General features: G+C 45.6%; 1 protein-coding gene across 6 annotated transcripts in view; it reads right to left on the reverse strand.

Moving 5' to 3' along the window:
* Positions 1-24,733, reverse strand: part of LOC117354776 — a 209,284-nt gene that overhangs the window by 109,948 nt on the left and 74,603 nt on the right. For all 6 annotated transcript variants that reach the window (XR_004538249.1, XR_004538248.1, XM_033932741.1 and 3 more), the window contains exons 8-9: positions 21,767-21,851; positions 18,514-18,737 (exon numbers count right to left, since the gene is read on the reverse strand). Coding sequence is in view for 4 of the 6 variants with exons in the window: in XM_033932741.1 (XP_033788632.1) it covers positions 18,514-18,737; positions 21,767-21,851 (309 nt within the window). In the remaining 2 variants the exon portion in view is untranslated. The remainder of the gene's footprint in view (positions 1-18,513; positions 18,738-21,766; positions 21,852-24,733) is intronic.

Consider the following 24,733-nt stretch of genomic DNA (forward strand, 5'->3'; position numbering starts at 1 on the left):
AACCACCTGCTGAGATGAAGGAGCCTTGATTAGCCAATCATCCAGGTAAGGGAATACTTGGAGACTGTGAGACCTGAGAAAGGCAGCTACCACTATCAGACACTTGGTGAATACCCTTGGAGATGAGGCTAGGCCGAAGAGTAACACACGGTATTGATAATGATGGTGATGGATTTGAAATCTGAGATACCGTCTGGAGTTCTGATGTATGGGTATGTGAGTGTATGCCTCCCTGAGGTCGAGGGAGCATAGCCAGTCGCCCTGAGTGAGAAGAGGATAAAGCGTGGCCAGAGAGAGCATTCTGAACTTCTCCCTGACTAAACACTTGTTGAGGTCCCTGAGATCCAGAATAGGTCTGAGATCTCCCGTCTTTTTGGGAACCAGAAAATAACGGGAGTAAAATCCCTGCCCCCTCTGATCTAGAGGAACTTCCTCTATGGCGTTCAGAAGAAGAAGGGATTGGACCTCCTGAAGGAGTAGGGAGGCCTGAGAGGAGTTGGAAGCAGACTCTCTTGGAGGATTGTCTGGTGGAAGAGTTTGAAAATTGAGAGAATAACCGTGACGAATGATGTTTAGTACCCATTGATCCGAGGTGATGAGTTCCCAACGGTTGAGAAAGATGTGAAGACATCCTCCAATAGGCTGGAGTAGAGGAGAAGATGGCGGGAGACTGGCTATGTCCCTGAGAAGCAAGTCAAAAAGGCTGAGTGGATTTGGGTGGAGCAACTGGTTTTAGAGGTTGCTGCTGTGATTGACGAGCATGTTGATGTTGCTGCTGACGTGGCCTCCTAGGTTGATGTTGAGGAGGATGAAGAAGTCGAGCAGAGTAACGGCATTGGTAAGATGTGTGCTGACGAAAAGGGCGAGCGGGTGGGGGCATCTTCTTGTTCTTCAGTAAGGTATCCCACCGGGTCTCATGGGCAGACAATTTTTGCGTGGTGGTGTCCAAGGATTCACCCAAGCAAGGGGCATTTGCAAGACGGTCCTGGTGATTCACATCGAGCTCCGAGACCCGAAGCCAAGCTAGGCGGCGCATGGCAACTGCCATGGCAGTAGCCCTGGAGGTCAGTTCAAAGAGGGACTCTACATCTCCGAAGCCCCCTTCCAGACAGCCGAAGACCCCATGCGAGAGGGGTGCATCGAGGAACAAGTCAGGGAGCTCGAGAGGTTCATCGAGGATGCCTACAGGAGAGTGGAAGAACATGAGCACGGAAATGAGGAAGACACACAGAGCAGAGGACAAGAAACATCTGACACCAAGGTAGAGGATACCCACGGAGGAACCTTGCTGGAAGAAACAAAGAACACCAAGGACACAGACCTGCGACCGACACGGAGGCTGAAAGAAGGGAAATCTGCAATCCTGGTGGGAGACTCAATCCTGAGGCACGTTGACAGTCACATAGCATTTCTTTGAGGGGATAAGTAAACAATTAGACCAAGGTGACCCAGTAGACATTATATATCTAGATTTCCAAAAAGCCTTTGACAAGGTGCCCCATGAACGCTTACTGAAGAAACTGTGGAGTCACGGGGTGGAAGGGGACTTGTACAGATGGATCAAAAATTGGCTGGCGGACAGGAAACAGAGGGTAGGAGTAAAGGGGCACTACTCTGACTGGATAGGGGTCACAAGTGGTGTTCCGCAAGGGTCAGTGCTGGGACCATTGCTGTTCAATATATTTATTAATGATCTAGAAACGGGGACAAAGTGCGAAGTTATCAAGTTCGCGGATGACACAAAACTCTCCAGCAGGGCCAGAACTGTTGAGGAATGCAAAGAATTGCAAAACGACCTGAACAAACTGAGTGAGTGGGCAAAAAAATGGCAGATGAACTTCAATGTGGAGAAATGTAAGGTCTTGCACATAGGGAAGGGGAACTCCATGTACAGCTATACGATGGGAGGGAGGGTACTCGGGAAAGGCAGCCAAGAAAAAGATCTGGGGGTATTGGTAGATAACACAATGAAGCCGGCGGCACAATGTGCAGCGGCCTCAAAAAAAGCGAACAGAATGTTGGGCATTATCAAAAAAGGTATCACTACCAGAACAAAAGAAGTTATCCTGCCACTGTATCGAGCAATGGTGCGCCCACATCTGGAATACTGCGTCCAATACTGGTCGCCATACCTCAAGAAGGACATGGCAATACTCGAGAGGGTCCAGAGGAGGGCAACGAGGATGATAAAGGGTATGGAGAACCTTTCATATGCCGAACGGTTAGACAGGCTGGGGCTCTTTACCCTGGAAAAGCGGAGACTGAGAGGGGACATGATAGAAACTTATAAAATCATGAAAGGCATAGAGAAGGTGGAGAGGGACAGATTCTTTAGACTAGCAGGGACAACTAAAACAAGAGGTCATTCAGAAAAACTGAGAGGAGACAGATTCATAACGAATGCAAGGAGGTTCTTCTTCACTCAGAGGGTGGTGGACACCTGGAACGCGCTTCCCGGAGAGGTAATAAGACAGAGTACAATTCTGGGGTTCAAAAAGGGACTGGATGACTTCCTGGAAGCGAAGGGGATAACAGGGTACAGATAGAGGTTTACCGTACAGGACATTGAGCGAAGAGGGTATGGATATTTTAGGTTAGGTAGGGAACACTTTCAGGTCATGGACCTGGGGGGCCGCCGCGGGAGCGGACTGCCGGGCACGATGGACCCCTGGTCTGACCCGGCAGAGGCAACGCTTATGTTCTTATGTAAATGGAACGGACCATGAATTTCCTCAGCTGGAGCAGACTGGAAGTATACTGTTGGAATAAAGGGATCTTACGCTCAGGAAGGCATTTTTGGAGGGAAGACAGCTGTTGGATTAAATGCTTCAGGAAGAATGAAAAATGAAACACATAATTTCCTGAACGGTTAGCCAGCATAGCGTTTTGGTATAACTGTTTTCCAAATTTATCCATGGTCTTCCCTTCTCTGCCAGGAGGGACGGAGGCATAGACACTAGAGCCCGCAGATTTTTTTAAAGTGGACTCCACAAGCAAAGACTCATGGGGGAGTTGTGGCTTGTCAAAGCCCGGGATAGGGATAACCTTATATAGTGTCCAATTTCCTTGGAGCTCCTGGAATTGTCAAAGGGGTCTCCAAGTTCTTGTAAAAAGTTTCTCGCAGAATGTCATGCAGAGGTAACTTGAGGAACTCTTTTAGTGGTTGATCAAAATCCAGGGCTTCAAGGAAAGTCTGAGATTTTTTGGAGTCAGACTCTAAAGGTATGGAGAGAGAGTCGGACATCTCCTTCAAGAATATGGTAAAGGAGGACTGATCAGGCTTAGTAGTCGGCTCCAGTAGAGAAGGATCTTCCTCGTCCGAGGAAACGACCTCATCGGTACCCACAGGCTCTTCAGAGTCGTCCCACAAGTCAGGGTCACGATCCTGCGAACCCCGACCTCGAGAAAGCAGGGTCGAGGGTTCAGCATGCCAGGATTTGTGTACCGACTTACCGGAGCGCATGGAGGCGGCACCGGGAGAAGTGATACGGTGCCTAGCAGTATCGGGAGACAGTGCCGATTCAGAGACCGTCTGCACCGCATGATGCGAGGTTCTGGGTTCCGCTAATAAAACAGGCATGGAAGCGGAGGCAGTAGGCATCGGTGCCGAGAGTGTCGACGCCGACAACAGAGGTTGCTCAACCAACGGTACCATATGCTCAGATCGGACCAGGACTGGAAGGTTCGGTGCCAGCAGAGCAGGAAGAAGCTGTTGCAACTGCTCCTGAAGCTGGACCTGAAGGAGAGCCGCAATGTGGTCATCCAAGGAAGGTACCGGTACCGCTTTCTTTTTCTTCGGTACCTGTGGTGCCGCTCGACGCTCGGGAGATGAGGAGGCCGATGATGTGGCACTCACCTCAATGGGAGCAGAGCGCTTACGGGGGCGCCTCGAGGCCGGCAGGACTGGGCTCACTGCAAGATCGGCCGGAGGACGCTCCAGGGAAAAGGAAGGCTTCTTAGCCGGCTTACCTGGGGGATGCGACACCGGAGGAAGCTCAGGCAGTGTCGAGAGAGTCGGTGCTGATTTAGAGGGGGAAGCCGACGTCGGAGTGGATGTCGATGGTTCCATTCCGGCACTGAAGAGAAGTCGTTGTATTTGCCGGTTCTTCAAGGTGTGCTTTTTAAGAGAAGCGCAACGGGTGCAAGAGGAAGCGTTATGATCCGGACCCAGGCACTGAAGGCACCAGTTGTGGGGGTAGGTCAAAGAGATGGGCCGCACACACCGCTGACACTTCTTGAATCCCAGCTGCGGGGGCATGAAGGTGAACACGGCCTCCGCTAAATCGAAGGCAGAGGCTTCGATTGTGCCAACAGGCTCCGCCGGGGCGAGGCGAAAAAACCAACAAAAAAGAAATAATTTTTTTTTTTTTTTTTAAACAAGATGAAACTAAAAGAAAATGAGGAACAGAAAACTTCCACACAAAAAAACGCACGAGCGGGAAGGCAAGAAAGATTTTCAACAGCTGTTGAAAAAACGCGTCTTCTTTGCTCTGCAGAAACTAAGAAACTGGGGACCGCGCGCCTCCGTCGAGCGGGAAGGCACTTGTGCATGCACGGTGCGGCCTACTGGAACTTTCTAAGTTCTTAGAGTGCAATCACTCTAAAATTGTCCGTAACGGGGCTCCGTTGGTGCCGTCACCCATCAGTTAAGAATATGCTGCCTGCTTGTCCTGGGATAACATCATTAAATGTTCGTATCCTGCAATTATCCAATGCTTCCAGACGATCTTAAAACCGCCAATTTGAATCTTGGGATTTAGTCATATAGATTGATTTGTTGATTTACTGATAGGAATAGTTGTTAAATTATTGACAAATCTTAAGGTTTTCCAAGTGTCCATTAAAATTCTATTTTCCTTATATAATCTGGGCATCTTGATACTCAGAACATGACATGGGAGCAAAGGAAAAATGAGTCGCCTTTCCAAATATAACCAATCTGTATTCAATGAGATCCGGGAGGACCCAATACATACCTTGACTTAAAATATAAGCCTGATGATACCTATAGAAGTTTGGAAAATTTACCCCACCCTCCTTAATTGACTTTTGTAAAGATACTATAGCAATTCTTGGAGTTTTACCTAGCCAAATAAATTTGATAATAATCGAAATCAATTTTTTATAAAAAGACCCCTGAAAAAACACTGGTATCATACCCATTTGATAGCAAACCACAGGCAATATCATCATTTTAACAGTTTGAACTCTCCCCCACCAAGATAAATGTAATGGATTCCAACGTTCACATAATTCTGCAACCTTTTTTAATAAAAGTTTTTCATTTTCTTTTACAGTGTCATCCACTGTATTTTTAATCCAAATTCCTAAATATTTTAAACCATCATCCTTCAAACAAAAGAGAATGTATCAAACATATTTTTTATACAATACACATTAAGTGGAAGAATTTCAGATTTACTCCAATTTATTTTATATCCTGAAAATTTGCCAAAAATTTCAATCAACTCTAACAAGCAAGGAATGGTTGAGCCTGGATTTCTCAAATAAAGTAAGATGTCATCTGCATAAGCAGAGAGTTTATATCTCCATTCTTTACAAGGAATACCCTATATCCCCCTTGCCTGTTGAATGGCTAACAGTAACATAGTAACATAGTAACATAGTAGATGACGGCAGATAAAGACCCGAATGGTCCATCCAGTCTGCCCAATCTGATTCAATTTAAATTATTATTTTTATTTTTATTTTTCTTCTTAGCTATTTCTGGGTGAGAATCCAAAGCTTTACCCGGTACTGTGCTTGGGTTCCAACTGCCAAAATCTCTGTTAAGACTTACTCCAGCCCATCTACACCCTCCCAGCCATTGAAGCCCTCCCCTGCCCATCCTCCTCCAAACGGCCATGCACAGACACAGACCGTACAAGTCTGCCCAATAACTGGCCTAGTTCAATCTTTAATATTATTTTCTGATTCTAAATCTTCTGTGTTCATCCCACGCTTCTTTGAACTCATTCACAGTTTAACTCTCCACCACTTCTCTCGGGAGCGCATTCCAGGCATCCACTACCCTCTCCGTAAAGTAGAATTTCCTAACATTGCCTTTGAATCTACCACCCCTCAACCTCAAATTATGTCCTCTGGTTTTACCATTTTCCTTTCTCTGAAAAAGATTTTGCTCTATGTTAATACCCTTCAAGTATTTGAACGTCTGAATCATATCTCCCCTGTCTCTCCTTTCCTCTAGGGTATACATATTCAGGGCTTCCAGTCTCTCCTCATACGTCTTCTGGCGCAAGCCTCCTATCATTTTCGTCGCCCTCCTCTGGACCGCCTCAAGTCTTCTTACGTCTTTCGCCAGATACGGTCTCCAAAACTGAACACAATACTCCAAGTGGGGCCTCACCAATGACCTGTACAGGGGCATCAACACCTTCTTCCTTCTACTGACTACGCCTCTCTTTATACAGCCCAGAATCCTTCTGGCAGCAGCCACTGCTTTGTCACACTGTTTTTTCACCTTTAGATCTTCGGACACTATCACCCCAAGGTCCCTCTCCCCGTCCGTGCATATCAGCTTCTCTCCTCCCAGCATATACGGTTCCTTCCTATTATTAATCCCCAAATGCATTACTCTGCATTTCTTTGCATTGAATTTTAGTTGCCAGGCATTAGACCATTCCTCTAACTTTTGCAGATCCTTTTTCATATTTTCCACTCCCTCTTCGGTGTCTACTCTGTTACAAATCTAAAACAATATCAAAAAGCAAAGGAGATAATGGACAACCTTGTCTAACTCCTCTATGTAAACTAAAACGATCTGATAAATTATTATTTATATATAGTCTTGTCATAGGGGAGCTATATAAAGTTTGAATCATTTGAATAAAACCCGAGCCTACACCAAACCATTCCAAGGCCAGATACATGAATGTCCATTCCACTCTATCAAATGCTTTTTCCGCATCTAAAGATAAAACAAAAGCCATCTCATTCATGTTTTTTGTTAAATTAAGTGTGTGAAAAGCCAACCTTGTGTTACTAGAAGAATGTTTGTTCGCAATGAATCCAGTTTGGTGTACATCAATTATGAAAGGGAGAGCCTTAGCCAACCTCAATGCCAACGTTTTAGCTAAAAGTTTTCCATCCACATTAATTAATGATATAGGCCTGTAATTTGAGACCAAAGTGGGATCTCTATTTGGCTGTGGCAAAACGATAGTCAGAGATTCGGCCATAGTACCTGTAATAGAACCCTCATTCAGTTGAAACTGATATAAATTTAATAATTGGGGTAATAAAGAATTTTGAAATGCTTTATAAAATTCCACTGTGAAACCATCCCCACCTGGAGCGGATCCAACTCTAAGAGACTTTAACGCTGTTTCTAATTCTTTTAATGATATAGGCTCTTCTAAACTTTTTTTTATATGATCAGGAAGTTTTGAACCCTCTATAAGATTTAAAAAATCCAAACCATTTTGTTCTTTATCAACATAAGACTCGGAAGAATACAAATCTTTATAAAAATTAAGAAATTGACTTAAAATATTACTAATCTGAGTATGTGTATTTCCTTTTTCATCTTTTATTGCTATTATTTTTGTTCTTCTCTTTTTTGCTTTAAGATAATTTGCAAGTAATCTTCCCGCCTTATTAGAATTTCCATAATACAAGGTTTGCTGGGAAAACAAATCTTTCCTTGCCAATCTTGAAGAAATCTCATTATATTTACCCTTTGCCTTTAAAAGAGCCTGTAAAATATCTTGTTGCCAATTATCTATTAACTTGGATTCCAACAATTTAATTTCTGTTTCCAAATCCAAAAATTGTTTAGCAAATTTTTTTTGATAAATGCAGAATATGAAATAATATTACCTCTAATAGTAGCTTTAAAAGCATCCCATAATATTTCTGTACTAATATCTGCTGAAGTATTTATTTGAAAGAACTCAGAAATCTTTAATTTAATCTCAAGAAAAGCTGAATCCGCAACCAATGTATTATCAAATCTCCATATTGATCTATCGTTATCCTTTTCATCCAACCTAAATTTAATCCACACCCCTCCATGATCCAACAAAATAATTGAATCAATGGAAGCCTGTGATACTTGCTACACCAATGAATTTGAAACCAAAATATAATCAATTCTTGAAAAAGATTTATGAACTTGTGAGCAGAAGGAAAATTCCTGATCATTAAAATGAAGTATACACCATATATCTTTTAAATCACAAGAATGTACCAAATTATCTAACCCTAATGATTTTATATTTTTACTTGATTTTTTATCCATAAAAGGATTCATAACAGCATTAAAATCTCCAGCTACAACTAAATTAGAAGCAGCCAGTGGGAGTAATAATTATTGCAAACTCTTAAAATAATCATTTTGATTCGAATTAGGGGCATAGACATTAAATAAAGTCAAGGTATTATTTCCCATTCTCATTTCTACCTTAATCCATCTTCCTAAAGGGTCAAAATCTATCATTTTAAAGGAAGCTAAGCACTTAGTATTTATTAAGACTAGTTTTTTAGCCCGTTACATTAATGGGTGCTAGAATAGATGTGTATTATTTCCCATTCTCATTTCTACCTTAATCCATCTTCCTAAAGGGTCAAAATCTATCATTTTAAAGGAAGCTAAGCACTTAGTATTTATTAAGACTAGTTTTTTAGCCCGTTACATTAATGAGTGCTAGAATAGATGTGTAGACTTAGGCATTTCTTTCTTTCTTTTTCTTTCTTTCTTTCTGTCTGTCTTTCTTTCTGTCTGTCTTTCTTTCTGTCTCTTTCCTTGGCCCCCTGTCTGTCTTTCTTTCTGTCTCTCTCCCACTGTTTCAAGACAATAGTTCTGTGCCTCTCCTATTTTTGGTATTAGAAGTTCTTGCAAAATATTTTTTTCTTCCCTTTTCACGTAGTGCTACTCCTTAGGACACTCCACACGGTCAGTGCAGCAACAGAAAGAAAGACAGACAGGGGGAGAGAGAGAAACAGAAAGAAAGAAATAAAGACAGGGGGCCAGGGAAAGAGACAGAAAGAAAGACAGAGCCTCAAAATAGACCTGGTGGGCCGCGAGTTTGAGACCACTGATCTATAGCAACAGATGATCATAGTGCCCAAAAAGCACCTTATGCCTGGCCTTTTAAGTTTTCTGTGGGATATGATACGTTATTGCTAATGTAATAAAAATAATAAAAAAAACAATCAGATCTCCGAGTCCTTCGTAGCCTGAGCCAGAGCCAATGCATCAACCCAGAAGAAATGGCATCCTTGAAAGGTCTCTGGCCTCGAGAGACCATCCCCCTCCCCACCCCCACCCCCACATTCGTGTTCCTGTAACCTGAGCCGCTGCTGGTCCCCTTTCAGCGAAAGCCACGCCGTCCATCACCTCACGCAACGCGAGCAGAGGGGGGTAAGGTCCCTCGCGGCGCTGGGGTGGGCGGGGCTGCGCTCGCACCTCTCCCGCGCTGGCCACGGTGGTTAAAGGCTCGTGCTGGACACGGCAGTTGGTCAAGGCGCCTGGAATTCCCGCGTGGAACGAAGAGCTTCAGGAGACGCTCACTCAAGGGAAACTGTGGGAGGCGGCGCTACCCCACCCCCCCCCCTTTGGCGCTACCAGTTGCCCAGCACGCTTCATAGTCGCTGCAGAGGTGGTTCCCTTCGCGGGGGCGGGGTGAATGCCGACGTCACATCTGTCAAAAACCACGGGGCGGGCGCTGATACCATTGGGCCGTAAAGTAGGCAGGGCTGTGGGGCCTGGGTGCAGCGGGGAAGGGGGGTCTTGCCTGGCTGAGGCCGGCCGAATCCCGTGCCTGCTCTCCTTCCCCTAAGTTCCGTCCCCTCACGCTACGCCATCTAGTGCATGCGCACTCATGCCACCACACCCCGACAGATCAGGGATCAGGGAACACGCAGCGCGAGTGCGCATGCACGCTTAGCATTTTATTATTATAGATGGCTACTCCTGCTTTTTTCCCTACTGCAGGGGCAAAAAAACAATGTTTTACCCAGTCCCCTTCAAGTTTTTTTGATTCTACAACTGACAGATGCGTCTCTTGAATATAATAAATATCAGCCTTTTGTTTTTTAAGGATTGTAAGCATTTTTTTCCTTTTCACAGGGTGATTGAGGCCATTAACATTGAGTGAGAAAAGTTTAATCTCCATTATTTATATAAATTACAATAATATCTCATCCAAATTCACAAGATCAAATAAAGTACTAAATTATGATTATATACCATTTTCCAAATAGATACATGTGTCAAAATACACCACCTCAGAATATCATTAGACCCTTTATCACAACCCATCTCACCCCTCCTAACCCTATATAATGACAGAAAAAACTTGGAACCGCACATATAAGTTCAGGAAAAAAAGAAAAATCCCCTACAGACCTCAAATATACTTCAGTTATACATTAAATTATTCACCTATATAATAATCTATGTACTAGATAAAATAAAGCCTTAATCATAAACCCTCAACCCATAGACTTAGAGGAGACATGATAGAAACCTTCAAGATCATGAAGGGCATAGAAAAAGTAGACAGGGACAGATTTTTCAAATTAAGGGGATCAATAAGTACAAGGGGGCACTCAGAGAAATTGAAAGGGGAGAGGTTTAGAACGCCAGGAAGTTCTTTTTCACATAGAGGGTGGTGGATACATGGAACGCGCTACCGGAGGATGTGATAAACAGGAGCACGCTACAGGGGTTCAAAGAAGCTTTGGATAGGTACTTGGAAGACAAAGGGATTGAGGGGTACAGATAAGAGTAGAGGTAGATTATAGGTATGGGATTAGAGGTAAGTTACAAAATTAATCAGGGACCACTGTTCAGGCACTAGGCCTGATGGGCCGCTGCGGGAGCGGACCGCTGAGCAGGATGGACCTCTGGTCTGACTCAGCGGGGGCAACTTCTTATGTTCTTATATATCATTGCAAACAAATCAGATATCATTATAATAATGTAAACGGACATTATTTGATTGGAATAAAAGTACATATTGTGGCCGAGCCAGTCCCCAAGTGAATAGGAAAACCTGGCTCGGACCGCAAGCAAGAATTTTGTAATGCCTTTTATGTGGTTAAGTGCAGGAAAAACCCGGATACCGGATTTCTGAAAACAGCATCAGGTTTATTAGTGTCCCAAAGAAAGAAAATGAGGAAAACAAACAAACTGGGTGTCTTGGACTTTCTCTCAGCCCCGGCTCACTCTCCCATATAGCTCAGTCCAGGGGGCATTACATTAGGCTCAGTACAGCACTGGTTCAGTCCTCATTAGCAAATCAATCCTAATCCAAAACAAACAAAAAAAAAAAACAAACCTCACCCTGGATCAGGGCATTCACAGTCCCCACATCCCCTTGTGGGTTTAGCAGATTTTCCTGCCTTCAGTTTCTTCCCTAAGGCACAGTACAGCCTGTGCCGGCTTTCTCACCTTTCTCTTGTTTTCACTTTCACAGTCCTAACAGGATTAACTTTGTTTTCCTTGCTTTAGCACTGTGGTCCCTCCACGGAGTCTTTACAGCCCCTCTAAAGGGCTGTGCGGGTCAAGCCTCCCTTAAGTTTAAAGGTCTTCAAGCCCACCCGATATGACCCTTATCCTTCTTATCTCCTGCTCCCCGGGACTCTGAAGTCTGTGCTATTTACTGTAGCAATTTCACTCAATTAGGCAGGGCTGCCTCAGCCCTGCTTCAGCTTAGGGTTAAACGGAGCAGAAACTTTTTCCACAGGACAATACTGGACCCTCACACACTACTCTCCCAGGTCCATGTCCTCATCAAACACACTACCCCCAGGGTCACTATACATTTCCCATTCACACTCCTGGGAACCCGAGCTTTCCACATTCACTCCAGGCTTTTCCTCCCATCCCCCTCTCTGCATACAGGCTAGCTCTCTGGGAATGTTTACCTCAGCATAATCTCCCAGCCCGGCTTCCTGTGGGTTACTGAGCCATTCCTCATTCCTCCCGGGGTTCACAGTACCCCTCCCTGTGAACGGGTCTCTGGAAAATCTTCCCTGCTGAGGTTTAGGCAGCCTCTGGAAGCTAGGCATACTGTGGGTTGTTTGGCTCCCGCAATCAGAGCCAGCTGTGTCTTTTTCCTCCTCCAGCTGATTTCCTCCCTGAGGCTTTTCAACCTGCTCCCTACGGAGGCTCACTTCACCCCCTCCTAAGTTGGGTTTATGCTTCTGGGCTTGAGGAAAGGATTGATAGGGGAGATAATTAGTTTTCAGTGCTCTCCCCACCTGGCTTTTGGGCTGTGCTACCACCTGTTTATGCACTTTCCCTCCTGGCTGAGCCTGCTGTCCTTGCTCCAGGCCAGGTTTTACAGAGCCCCGTGCTGCATGCTGGGGAGGTTTAACAGTCCTTTTCACTGGGACAGGGGCTTCCCTGTCACAATATATAGTAAAATAAGCAAATGTGATCTCCTAAAACTTGTACAATCAGCTAAATATTCAAATATATAAACAAATATAAATAAATGACATTTCCTTGAAACCTATAAAATTAATTATCATAGATATCAGGAATAAAAATAGCAACGTTACTAATAAAAATCATTCATAAATATGAAAATAACCTTGATGCAAAATCTAAACCTAAAGGCAACAAAAATAAATCCATTTTATAATTAAAATATAAAGCAATACATATTTCATTCAATCATTAAAAAATCATCTCATGAACACAATAAATCCAAAGATAATGGATGCATAGAAATAAATATGCAATATCCTATCTCTTAATAATCAATTAATTTAAAACTTTTCTTTACTGCATTTTGTGAACTAAGGAGGATCAACACTCCAATTATATACTATCAGCAACTTTTTCCTTTGAAAAGCTTATTATAATAAGGATTAGAATTAGTCTATGAGCAAAACCCCACAAAACCCCACACATTCCAATACAAATGAAAAGTTCCGGATAATGAATATTTCAATAGCGTTCAAATTGCCATGTGTATCATTACAGCCATCATAGTACAGTCAACTTCAAACTCAAAATCACATGCTGTAACACGGTCCTAGATATCTTCTTAGACTGGGATGGAAAATCAGCAAAGCCATAGTACAAATCCTTGATGTCCAGAAATGTAAAAATGTATCAAAGAAAGTACTTCTTTAAAAGATATTTTATCTTTGATGATCCTGAGAAGCGTCTTCCACCAACATTGGCAATATTAGTAAATACACTTCAAAGCCTCTGAAGCATTAAGTGGTGAGCACTACAACCTTTATATGATTGAAGACGAAGAGTTATTCAAACTCAGTTATCATCCTATTCCATATCCATATGTATCACAGTCCATTGCATCTCAAAGACTCCACAGCATAAACCATAAGTTTAATAACCACATGGTTATAACTATACTTTCATAGTATATGGAGTATAATCGATTATATTATGAAAAGCTTTAAATTCTAGATGAGATCTTTCAGAAGATATCATGAAACCGCATTACCACGCCACTTGTAATCCAACATAGCTACCCTCAGCAAAAGAATTAATTATGCAGTAAAGATCCTCCTCAGGCGTATATGAAAACGAAACTATAACTTTTTAAGCATTTATTTTTTAAAACTATAAATAATTCAACCAACGATATTAATATCAGCCTTGAACACTGCATATGAAATTGTAGGATTTCAGATAACTACCATTATCTTTAGGTCCAACACAACATTCCAAGACCGTTAGGAATCAAAAGAAAAAGAACATTTCAAAGAGAAAACCATCTGTTAGTCCTATAAAAAGTTATGCACAAATAGATGAAAATATTAGGATTCATATCACATCACAACTTTTCAATTATTCATTCATAGGTTGTTCCCTTTGACTTAGAAACATTTTTAATTTATCCGGATGATCAAAGGTCAGTGTTTTATTATCAACTGTCACCTTCATGATAGCTGGATATAGCAAACCATATTTTGCCCCAATTTCCCTTAAAGCTGGTCATAAGTCCAAAAACTGCTTTCTCCTGTCTGCAGTGGGTTTAGCAAAATCCGGCACAATATGTACCCTGGCATCCTGGCTTCTCAAATTTTGATTTTCTTTTGCCAATCGTGTTATTTCTAAAACATGTTGGTATCTAAAAAGCTTAAAAATTATTGGACGTGGACCTATAAATTTGTCTGGTCTTCTCATATGTGCCCGCTCGATTTCAATTGGATGCTTGGTTTTTAAAGGCAGGACTTTCATAAGGAAATTTTCTACAAAGGAAATTGGGTTCGCTTTCTCCACCCCTTCCTAACACCTAACAGCCTCAGATTCGATCTTCTCAATTTATTCGAGCAGTCTTCCAACTCCTTGGTGAACAGTATAATTTTTTCTCTGTTCATCTTAAACTGCCTTTTTTCCTTTTCAAAACTCTCTACGTTCTTTTCCAGTTGGCTCATCTTTATTTCTAAAACCTCCGTTCTTTTATTTAATGTAGCAACTTCCTCCTGTAAGCTTTTTAATGTCTTAGTATTCATCATGACAATTTCTTTAATAGCTTTAAATTCTTTAAGTATCTCCTCATCGCATTTGCACTCTTTAGGTAAAGGAGCCTTCGACGGTGTTACCGGCTCAGGTTTTGATCTTTTTCCTTCACTTGTCATCACGGAGTCTGCTTTGTTTTGCTTACCAGAAGCCATGGTACTTTAAAATCGTTATAAAACGGCTTTTTAAAACTTTTCCGACACTTTTAATAATTTTTAATTATACAGATGTCTGTAATCATTGGGAGCTCTCCCTTCACCCGACCATTCGTGTTCACCTCCAAGCCACGCCCCCTGGTGGCAGCTTTAAAGATTTCCTCTATAGGAGTAGATCTAAGGAAAGCTACCGAAGCTGCCATAGCTTAGACCTTGTAAGCTGTAACACGACTCTCCAGTTGCAGTCCAGTCTGAGCACAACAGAACGATATACAGGCAGCCAACCAGTTGGAAATCATTCTCTTGGAAATCGGATGCCCCAACTTATTAGGATCAAAACAGACGAAGAGTTGGGGAGATGTTTGATGTGGCTTTGTCCTGTCAATGTAATAGGCCAAAGCACACTTACAGTCCTGAGTGTGAAGTGCCATTTCTCCTGCATGAGAATGAGGCTTAGGGAAAAAAACTAGAAGAACAATCGAATGATTAAGAGGTAAAGCAGTAACAACTTTTGGTAGAAACTTTGGTTGGGTGTGCAGAACCACTTTGTCATGGTGGAAAACTGTGAAAGGTGGATCTGCCATCAATGCCTGTAACTCACTGACTCTCGTAGCAGAAGTGAGAGAGATAAGAAAAACAAACTTTCCAGGTAAGAAACTTGAGATGAACTGTAGCCATTGGTTCAAATGGAGACTTCATTAACCTGGAAAGAACCACATTAAGGTCCCAGACCACTGGAGGAGGTTTGAGAGGTGGCTTCATATTGAAAAGTCCCTTCATGAATCTGGAGATCAAAGGATGATACATGAGAAGTTTATCCTCGACTTGAAGATGGAAAGCTGTAATAGAACTGAGATGGACTCTAATAGATGTTAATTTGAGTCCAGAGTCCGAGAGATGTAGCAAATAGTCCAACACAAGATCAACTTATAAGGAGGTAGGAACATGATGATGCAGAAGACACCAGTAAGAAAACCGAGTCCACTTTTGCTGATAACACTGTTGAGTGGCTGGTTTCCTGGAGGCATCAATAATATGGCCAACAGGCTGAGAAAGATGTAATTGAGATGGATTCAGCCCGAGAGATACCAAGCTGTCAGGTGTAACGATTGCAGGTTGGGATGAAGAAGAGCTCCTTGATTCTGTGTAAGCAGAGAAGGAAAAATTGGAAGAGGTATGGGTTCCCTGGTGCTGAGTTAAAGAGAGAACCAAAGCTGTCTGGGCCACCGAGGAGCTATGAGTATCATGGTGGCTGACTCCTGTTTGAGTTTGAAAAGAGTTTTTAAGATGAGACGAGTGGGAGGAAATGCATAAAGAAACAGTTGCGTCCAATCTAGGAGAAACACATCGGCTTCCAGGCAGTGAGGTGAATAAAGTCTGGAGCAGTACTGGGGCAACTTGTGATTGTGGGGAGCTGCAAACAGGTCCACTTGCGGAGTGCCCCATTTTGCGAAGATGGGATGAAGAGCTGTCGAGCTGAGTGTCCATTCATGAGGCTAAAGGATTCTGCTGAGGTTGTCTGCCAAGGAATTCTGTTCACCTTGAATGTAAACTGCCCTCAGGGAAAGATTGCGGGTCGTTGCCCAAAACCAAATCTTTTGAGCCTCCTGCCAAAGTGGAAGAGAGCCTGTGCCTCCTTGCTTATTTATGAAGTACATTGCTACTTGATTGTCTGTGCCAAGGAGGAAGACTTGATTGCTCAGAAGATGCTGGAAAGCTTTCAGTGCATAGTACATCGCTCTGAGTTCAAGCAAATTGATGTGAAACTTGCACTCTGTGACGGTCCAATGTCCCTGTGTTTGGAGGCCGTTCATGTGCACTCCCCAGGCGTACAGAGACGCATTCATCATGAGCACCTTTTGATGAGAAGGTAAGTGTAAAAGCAGACCTCTGGAGAGATTGGAGGAGGTCATCCACCAGTGGTGCAACTGCTGAAGAGATGAGGTTAAAGAAATATGTTGGGAGAGTCGATCTGTCGCATGTGGAACCCCCAGCCAGCTGAAAATAGACTCTGCACAAAGAAAAAATTAAATCAAGGGAAAAAACCCCTGGGGTCCCAAGAGACTCCCTCTCACAACAGGGGACCCAGCTGAAACCTGCCCGCTTTTCCAATATAGGGGGAAGGTCACCTGAGGTTGCAGACAAAATGGAGGGGCCTGTCTGTTAAAATTGCGAAGTTCCCGCCAAAAATAACCCCTCCAGGACCTGTAGCAGCTGGGAAGCCTGAACTGACCCAGCCGCTAAAGCAGGCAAGCTGGCATCAGCTGAGAGGGAATCCTTCCGGGGGCGGTGGGGGAAGATCGGGCTTCCCCACTGCTCCCTGCCGACTCGCAAGGCACTAAGGCCGGGGAACCCTGGACGCCTGCAGCCTCTGCCAATGGAGCTCCACGACCGCACTGGCCCAAACAGCTGTTTTCAGGCCTGCCGTGAATGCCTCGCGTCTGGACCAAATTGTGCACCACTTCCTCTGAGAAGTGCTCAATTGGTCCATACGTGACCTAGCTAGAAGAAAAGTGCCGGTTAGTAAAAAAAAATACAGTAATTTACAGCAGAGTTAAAGGGAAACCAACCTTTCAGACTACCTCAGGATTTTTTTTTTACAGAACAGACTCCACAGGCTTTCAGCGCAATATGCCTTACTTGAATTAGGGAGCAAGGCTTATTGCTGAGGCTCCTCTAAAAAAATGTGGGGAGGTGGAGGAAATGGGGGGAGGGACCCAGCACGAGACCCGCCGGGTTTGACACTCCCCGAGGTCGGACGGACCCCCATACATGGTCCACCCAAGCTCAATCCAGCCAAAAACAGGGACTAGAAACCCTAAACAAATTCAAACAGCCCTACCAAGGGAGATGGGTACAACTCACTCACATCTGCTAAAGACTGAAAGAAGACTGACAGGAATAGGGGAAGGTGTCTCTTATGTACTATTCCACAGTTTTGTTTCAGTCTCCACCTGCTGGTCATGATGCAATATATACCCACTTGTAAGATTAACCTCTACCGGTCTGAGAGTGCTAAAGAAACTGAGGGACCGTGCTCCTACGTCAGATGGGAAGGTACTCGCGCATGTGCGATGCAGGCTATCACAAACTTTCTAAAGCAGTGCATCTCAAACTGTGTGCCTCCTAAGATTTCAGGTGTGCCTCGGTACTGGGAAGAAGCGCCAGTGCCAGCTGACTGCCTACAGGACATGCCTTTCGTGGCGAGAGGCATGTCCTGTAGGCAATCAGTGGGTGCCAGCACCTATCCTTCTCTCTGGCCCTCTTCCCTTCTGGCACCCCCCACTGGTATCTCAGGGCCCGCTTGGCGATATCCACGCACTTCCAGGTGCCTCGAGCCACAGCCACTACCTTTAGTGTGCTGCGGCGCGAGAAAGTTTGCGGGACACTGTTCTAAAGACTTAAAGCGGCGATGCACTTTTCAAGTGTCCGTACCAGGGTTCCATCGGTGATGTCACCCATGTGTGTGAATATGCTGCCTGCTTGTCCTGGGATAAACAGAGAGCTGGGAGAAGAGACAGCTACATGACTCACTGCCAGGAATTACAGAGAAAAAGAGAGCAGGGAGGAGAGAAAGTCGAGTGTAGGAGGACAGAGGAGCGAAGAGCTGAGCCAGGGATAGAAAGAAGTGGAGAGCAGAGTGTAGGAGGAAAGAGGAGCGAAGAGCTAAGCCTAAGGGTAGAAAGAAGTGGAGAGCAGAGTGTAGGAGGAGAGAGGAGCAAAGAGCTGAGCCTAGGGGTAGAAAGAAGTGGAGAGCAGAGTGTAGGAGGAGAGAGGAGCGAAGAGCTAAGCCTAAGGGTAGAAAGAAGTGGAGAGCAGAGTGTAGGAGAGAGGAGCAAAGAGCTGAGCCTAGGGATAGAAAGAAGTGGGGTGGGCACAGGTTTGTACCTGTCATTAGCAGCACTGTGGCTCTGAGTGTGAGGTGGAAGAGTGAAGGCACTTGAGGGGCTCGGGAAAGTTTCCGTACCGGGAATGGCTGCTGGGGGAGCCCCGCATCCTCCTGAGCCAGATTCTGAAGTCGCTGGACTGCGGCTTGGACCATAAGACCTGGCAGATCCTGAGGAGAAGGAAGACCGCCACGAGACGGAGGATGGGAAGAGGGATCCTCAGCCCTGGGGAGAATCAGGAAATGTCTGCATGATACCAGCTACCGCCAGGACTCCCATCTATATCCACTCTCACCGCTACCCGAGTAGAACCGGCATTTCCCATACCCACTCACTCTCTGGTTACAATCAAACCAGGTACTTACGAGGCTTCTTCAAAAAGTTTCCACACTTTCATATTTTTACGAGAAATGGTTGAGGCGGGAGAAATGGTAAGAGGGCATGTGGTAGAAAGTGATAGGACTAGTCCTTCGGGCAAGCCAGTTCACCTTGCAGCTAGTGATGTAATTTGCTTTTGAGATATTTTATAAGGAGTGTTTAAAGAAACTTTTTGAAGATCCCTCTTATTTTGTACCTGGGGCATTGGAGCTGAGTCATCAGAAGCTGCAACGGGAATTGAACCCAGTTCCCCAGGTTCTTAGGCCGCAGCTTCTCCTGGAATCCACTCTCAGCGCTTGGCAAGTTCAGCTGGCTCCTCCCACACCCTTTCCACGTAGCGCCAAGACTCTTGTCCATATCCATTTTCACTGTCCCTGGTAGAACCAGCCCATTAATGACCAGTGAGGAGTTGATCCTGACTTATGGAGAATCTAGGGATCATTGTTGACTCTAATTTAACCTTTGAATTTCAGAATAATGCTCTGGTTGAGAAGGGATTTGGAGGGGGGGGTTATGAGGCAGTTCAGAGCTGTATATCTTCGGAGTGTTGTTCTCCTTCCCTACCTAGATTATCGCAATTCCTTATACAGTGATTTATCTGAGAAATTGCCTCAAATGAAGAGAGCTGCACGGGAACGGGGACGACGGGAATCCCGCGGGACCCGCGGGTTCCCCCTTTGGGTCACGGGGATCCCGTGGGGACGCCCCCTAGGGTCGCGGGGATCCCGTGGGGACGCCTCCGAGGGTCGCGGGGTTCCTGTGGGGCTGGATGTACTCAGTCGCGCGGCTCTTCTCTGCTTGCAGCACAGAGCCGAACGGAAGTCTTCCCGACGTCAGCGCTTAAACAAAGCCCTCCCTCCCTCCGACGTCAGCGCTGACGTCGGGAAGACTTCCGTTTGGCTCTGTGCTGCAGGCAGTGCAGGTAAGGAGGAGAGTAGCCTCGCGGTTCGAGTGGCTACCAAGGGAGGGGGCGGTCCGCCCCGCCACACCCCGCCCCGGTTGCAGCACAGCCGGCCAGGTCCCCTTACTTTTGTGGCACTTCCCCGACCGACCGACAACAGCCCCGGTCCGACAATCCTCCCTGCCCTGTAGCCGCGAATCTAAATTATCTTCTTACAGTAGCTGTAATAAGGTAATTTAGATTCGCAGTTAAGGGCAGGGAGGTTTGTCGGACCGGGGCTGTTGTCAGTCGGTCGGGGAAGTGCCACAAAAGTAAGGGGACCTGGCCGGCTGTGCTGCACCCGGGGCGGTAGAGAAGGAGTGGGGAGAAGAACACTGAAAGGCCATGGGGAAGACGGGAGGAGGGGGGGAAGGACTCTGAAAGCACTTGAAGACAGAGGAGGGAGAAGGACGCTGAAAGCACATGGGGAATACAAAGGGGTGGAGAAGGACGCTGAAAGGCCATGGGAAGGGCGGGGGGGGGGAAGGACTCTGAAAGCACTTGTGGAAGACAGAGGGGGGAGAAGGATGCTGAAAGCACATGGGGAAGACAAAGGGGTGGAGAAGGACACTGAAAGGACATGGGGAAGCAGAGGGGGGAGAAGGACACTGAAAGCACATGTGGAAGACAGAGGGGGGAGAAGGACGCTGACAGGACATGGGGAAGATGGGGGAGAAGGACGCTGAAAGGAAATGGGGAAGACAAAGGGGTGGAGAAGGACGCTGAAAGGACATGGGGAAGCAGAGGGGGGAGAAGGACACTGAAAGCACATGTGGAAGACAGAGGGGGGAGAAGGACGCTGACAGGACATGGGGAAGATGGGGGGAGAAGGACGCTGAAAGGATATGGGGAAGAGAGAGTAGGGAGAAGACGCTGGCAGGGAAGAAGACAGATGCCAGACTATGGGGGGAGCGGAGATAAGAAGATGGGTGCCAGACCAATTTGGAAGGGGGAAGAAAGGGAGAGGCACAGTAACAGAGCAAATGGAAGATGCAGAAGGAAGAGAGACAGTGGATGGAAGGAATTGAATGAGAACATGAGGAAAGCAGAAATCAGGCAACAAAGGTAGGAAAAGAATTATATTTCTTTTTTTTTATTTTGCTTCAGGATAAAGTAGTATATTAGTTGTGTTGATAAAAATTTATAAACATTAGAGGCTCTGGTAGAAACCCATTTGCAAAGTATGTATTCTTCCCAATTAATATTTTCAAATTAATAAAGTCTTTTTGCTTATTTGTAAATGGGTTTCTACCAAAGCCTTTAATTCAGTAGCATAATTAAATGAAATAACTATTTCTGAAGTTTATATGTACGGGCGGGGACGGAGGGGATTCCTCGCGGGGACGGGTGGGGACGGAGGGGATTCCTCGCGGGGACGGGTGGGGACGGAGGGATTCCTCACGGGGACGGGTGGGGACGGGTGGGATTCCTCACAGGGACGGGTGGGGACGGGTGGGACTTTGGCGGGGACGGGTGGGGACGGGTGGGATTTCTGTCCCCGCGCAACTCTCTACTCAAATGTTGCAGCTGATACAAAATGCATGGCAATACTCAGTACTCCTTTGTTAATTGAGTTACACCAGCTCTCGGTAAAGAAGAGACTTCAGTTTAAGACTGCATGTTTTGTTTATAAGGCCATTTATGGGTCCATGCGTTAAACTTTGCAATGATTGAAACTGAATTTCCCTACCATTCAACATGTTCATCTCTTTCATTTGTCTGAACTGACTTTTGCTTATCAGGAACCTAAAGTCTGGAATAGTCTTACTTTTTAAATAAGACACTCTAGATTGTTAATGAGGTTTAATGTAATTGCCTAGTGTGAGAGAGTTCCTTGTTTTGTGATCCACAGTGAATCCTTGTTGAAGTTTTGTAGGAGAGAATCGCACCGTTTCGCTCCTCCCACCTCCTATCATGCAGATATCCTGTCCCTCACCTGAGCCTGTGTACTGCTGCTGGCCATTGATGGTCCATGCGCTCCTCACCTCTGTTCCAAGGCAGAGCAGGTGATTGGGCAAAGCCTGTAAACACAAGAGATGATCAATTCCAAGGTGATAAAAAGCTCCCGGGCACCATCTTCGGGGGCCTCTTCCCCTCTCCAACCCCACATGGACCTTTTTCAGCTCCTTCTGATGTCACTTCCTGGTTGCGGGACCAAGATGTGATGTCGGAAGGGAGCTGACACCAGCACGAGCAACAGGTGAATGTTTCAAGAGGTACGCAGGGGGTGGGAGGATGCTCAAGAAGTAGGAAGAGTTGAGGGGGAGGGGAAAGAGTGCGGAGCTCACAAGACTTGGCGATGCAGAGTACCACCGCCTCAGGCACCAATCTTCCCCACTACACCACTGAGCTAAATATCAAAGAACTTTGGGTCCAATAGCTAGCCAATGGCTAGCAGTGCTTTGCTGACCAACATCACCACCACCACACCTTCCGATGAAAAATTGGTAGGAGGGAATCCCACTCCTTCCTAACGATAAGGCCACCTCTTCCCCCTCCCAATGGTCATCCTGTCAAGTTTGGGCACCTTTTTACTATTTAGACTCTTTTAAAACAGGTCTAGCTCCAAACGTTTAAAAAAAAAATGCCCTGGACATTTCGTTACTGGTTTGATTATCCCTGCTGAAGCCCCCCCCCCCCCTCCCCTAATCACGCTTCTAGCACCACCCCTTAAGATAGATGTGTTGCTGTTTTGGGAATGGACCTTTTCTCTACTGGATTTCTGGACATCTTTGTCAAACTCAGACTTAAGATGTTCAATCGCAAATGCCCTGGCGTCACGAGTGCCTCCCGCCAAAGAGCAGTGCATGCGTGAAGGAGAGCCTGACACAGACATACGAAGCTAGGTCCCCCTCAAAGCGGCTGGAACATTTTGGCGCCCACATAAAATGCACTTGTGCTGCTTGTTTGAAGTGCTCATACTAAATGCGCCAAAAACCCACGCACAACAACGCCGTACAAAAACGGCAGCCTCAGGATCTAATCGAATCTAATCTTCATTTTATATACCGAATCTACTCCCTAAGGAGCTCAACTCGGTTTACAGTTTGTTAAAAAATGAAACATAAGAAGTAAAAACTGTGGGATAAAAACAGAAATTGGTTAGATTTACTTTATGCTCCATTTAAGTCCTGTCTTTTGCTTTTTACTTCTCACAGCTAACCAGCTGTTTCAAGAGAGCAGGCTCCACAAAAGGCACTCTAAACTGGAGTCTGTGCTGGACAGGTTGCCAGGTGTAAACACAGAAAACCTGGGGAAGGACTCAACCCTTCTGAGTGTGGCACCCTCAAGGTCAGTCCGGACAGCAAAAGGAACAAGAAAAACTCCCTACATCAGATCCAACAGGCCTAAACAAATCTGAGCACACTTGTACTGCAGCCAGAGGAGCGTAACCCCATCCGTTTCTGTGCCGGTCTGGAGGGCTGCGATAATCAAACATTTTGCAAGACATCCAGGATGGAACTTATATGTTTGGACCTGCTTTATAAGGGTTTAAGTGCCAAAAAGGTGCCCAAACTGACCAGTTGACCACTGCATGCATCAAGGTAAGACACCTCCACACTCCCCTCGTACCCATGGACCATGTCCCACCCACAAAGATCAGAATACATACAAACATACCTGTCTCCAGAACACCAGCACCTGGTATAGAAAAGCCCAGTAGAGCTGCACAGCCTGGGGGGGGGGGGCGCTAGTGAACCACAGCGAGGAGGACCCAGGCCCATAAGCCATTCTAACCACTGCATTCATGGTGGAAAATATGAGCCTACTAAACTCCCCCCAACCCTATTGTACTGCCATATAGGTGCCACCTGCAGCCATAAGGGCTATTGGGGTTATAGACAGGGGGGTATAGTGGGTTTTGGGGGGCTCAACATTACTTATATAGGAGTTCTGGTGAGATGTTTATGGGGCACCCTTTTTGTGAGGTTCACAGCAATGCCCTATAAGGTGCCCCACTGCTCTGTTGCCCTGACTGGGAGGCCAGTCCATTACAGGATTGGCCCCTCTCACGTCCAAATGGTCTTGTTCTGGGCGTTTGGGATAGAGTTCTGCATGGGAACAGGGATCACGGGAATCCCGCAGGTCCCACGGGGGTCCCGCGGGAATCCCCCCTAACCCACAGGACTCCCACGGGGACACCCCTCTGGCCTATGGGACTCCCACGGGGATGGAAGGCTTTGGAAGCAGGGTTCATCCATATAATATAATGGACACGTCAGCCTTAGTAAAAGAGGGGGTTTATAAGTTAATTACCTGAACAGAAAACAAAAAAAGGGTTCCACCAAAGAGATTCCACAAGGAAAACAGCAGCGCAAACACAAAAGAAACTGTGGAATTGATGATCCTGTCAGAAGTAATTGCTGCTTTTTATGGGGACGGGCGGGGATGGGTATTCCTTGCGGGGATGGGTGGGGACGTAGAGGATCCTGGCGGGGACGGGTGGGGACGGAGAGGATCCTGACGGGGACAGGCGGGGATGGGTGGGATTTCTGTCCCCGCGCAACTCTCTAGTTTGGGACTTGGATGAAATTTTTGAAACATAGAAACATAGAATATGACAGCAGAAAAGGGCTATAGCCCATCAAGTCTGCCCACTCTAATGACCCACCCCCCTGTCTTTACTCCCTTAGAGATCCCACGTGAATATCCCATTTTCTCTTAAAATCTGACACGCTGCTGGCCTCAATCACCTGCAGAGGTAGATTGTTCCAATAATCGACCACCCTTTCTGTGAAGAAGTATTTTCTGGAATCACCACGAAATTTCCCTCCCCTGATTTTCAGCGGATGCCCTCTGGTGGTCGAAGGACCTATAGGACAGAAGATATCATCTTCCACCTCGATACGGCCCGTAACATATTTGAACGTCTCAATCATGTCCCCCCTCTCTCTTCGTTCCT

The sequence above is a fragment of the Geotrypetes seraphini genome, chromosome 2 (genome assembly GCF_902459505.1).
Source record: "Geotrypetes seraphini chromosome 2, aGeoSer1.1, whole genome shotgun sequence".
In the NCBI taxonomy this organism is placed as follows: domain Eukaryota; kingdom Metazoa; phylum Chordata; class Amphibia; order Gymnophiona; family Dermophiidae; genus Geotrypetes; species Geotrypetes seraphini.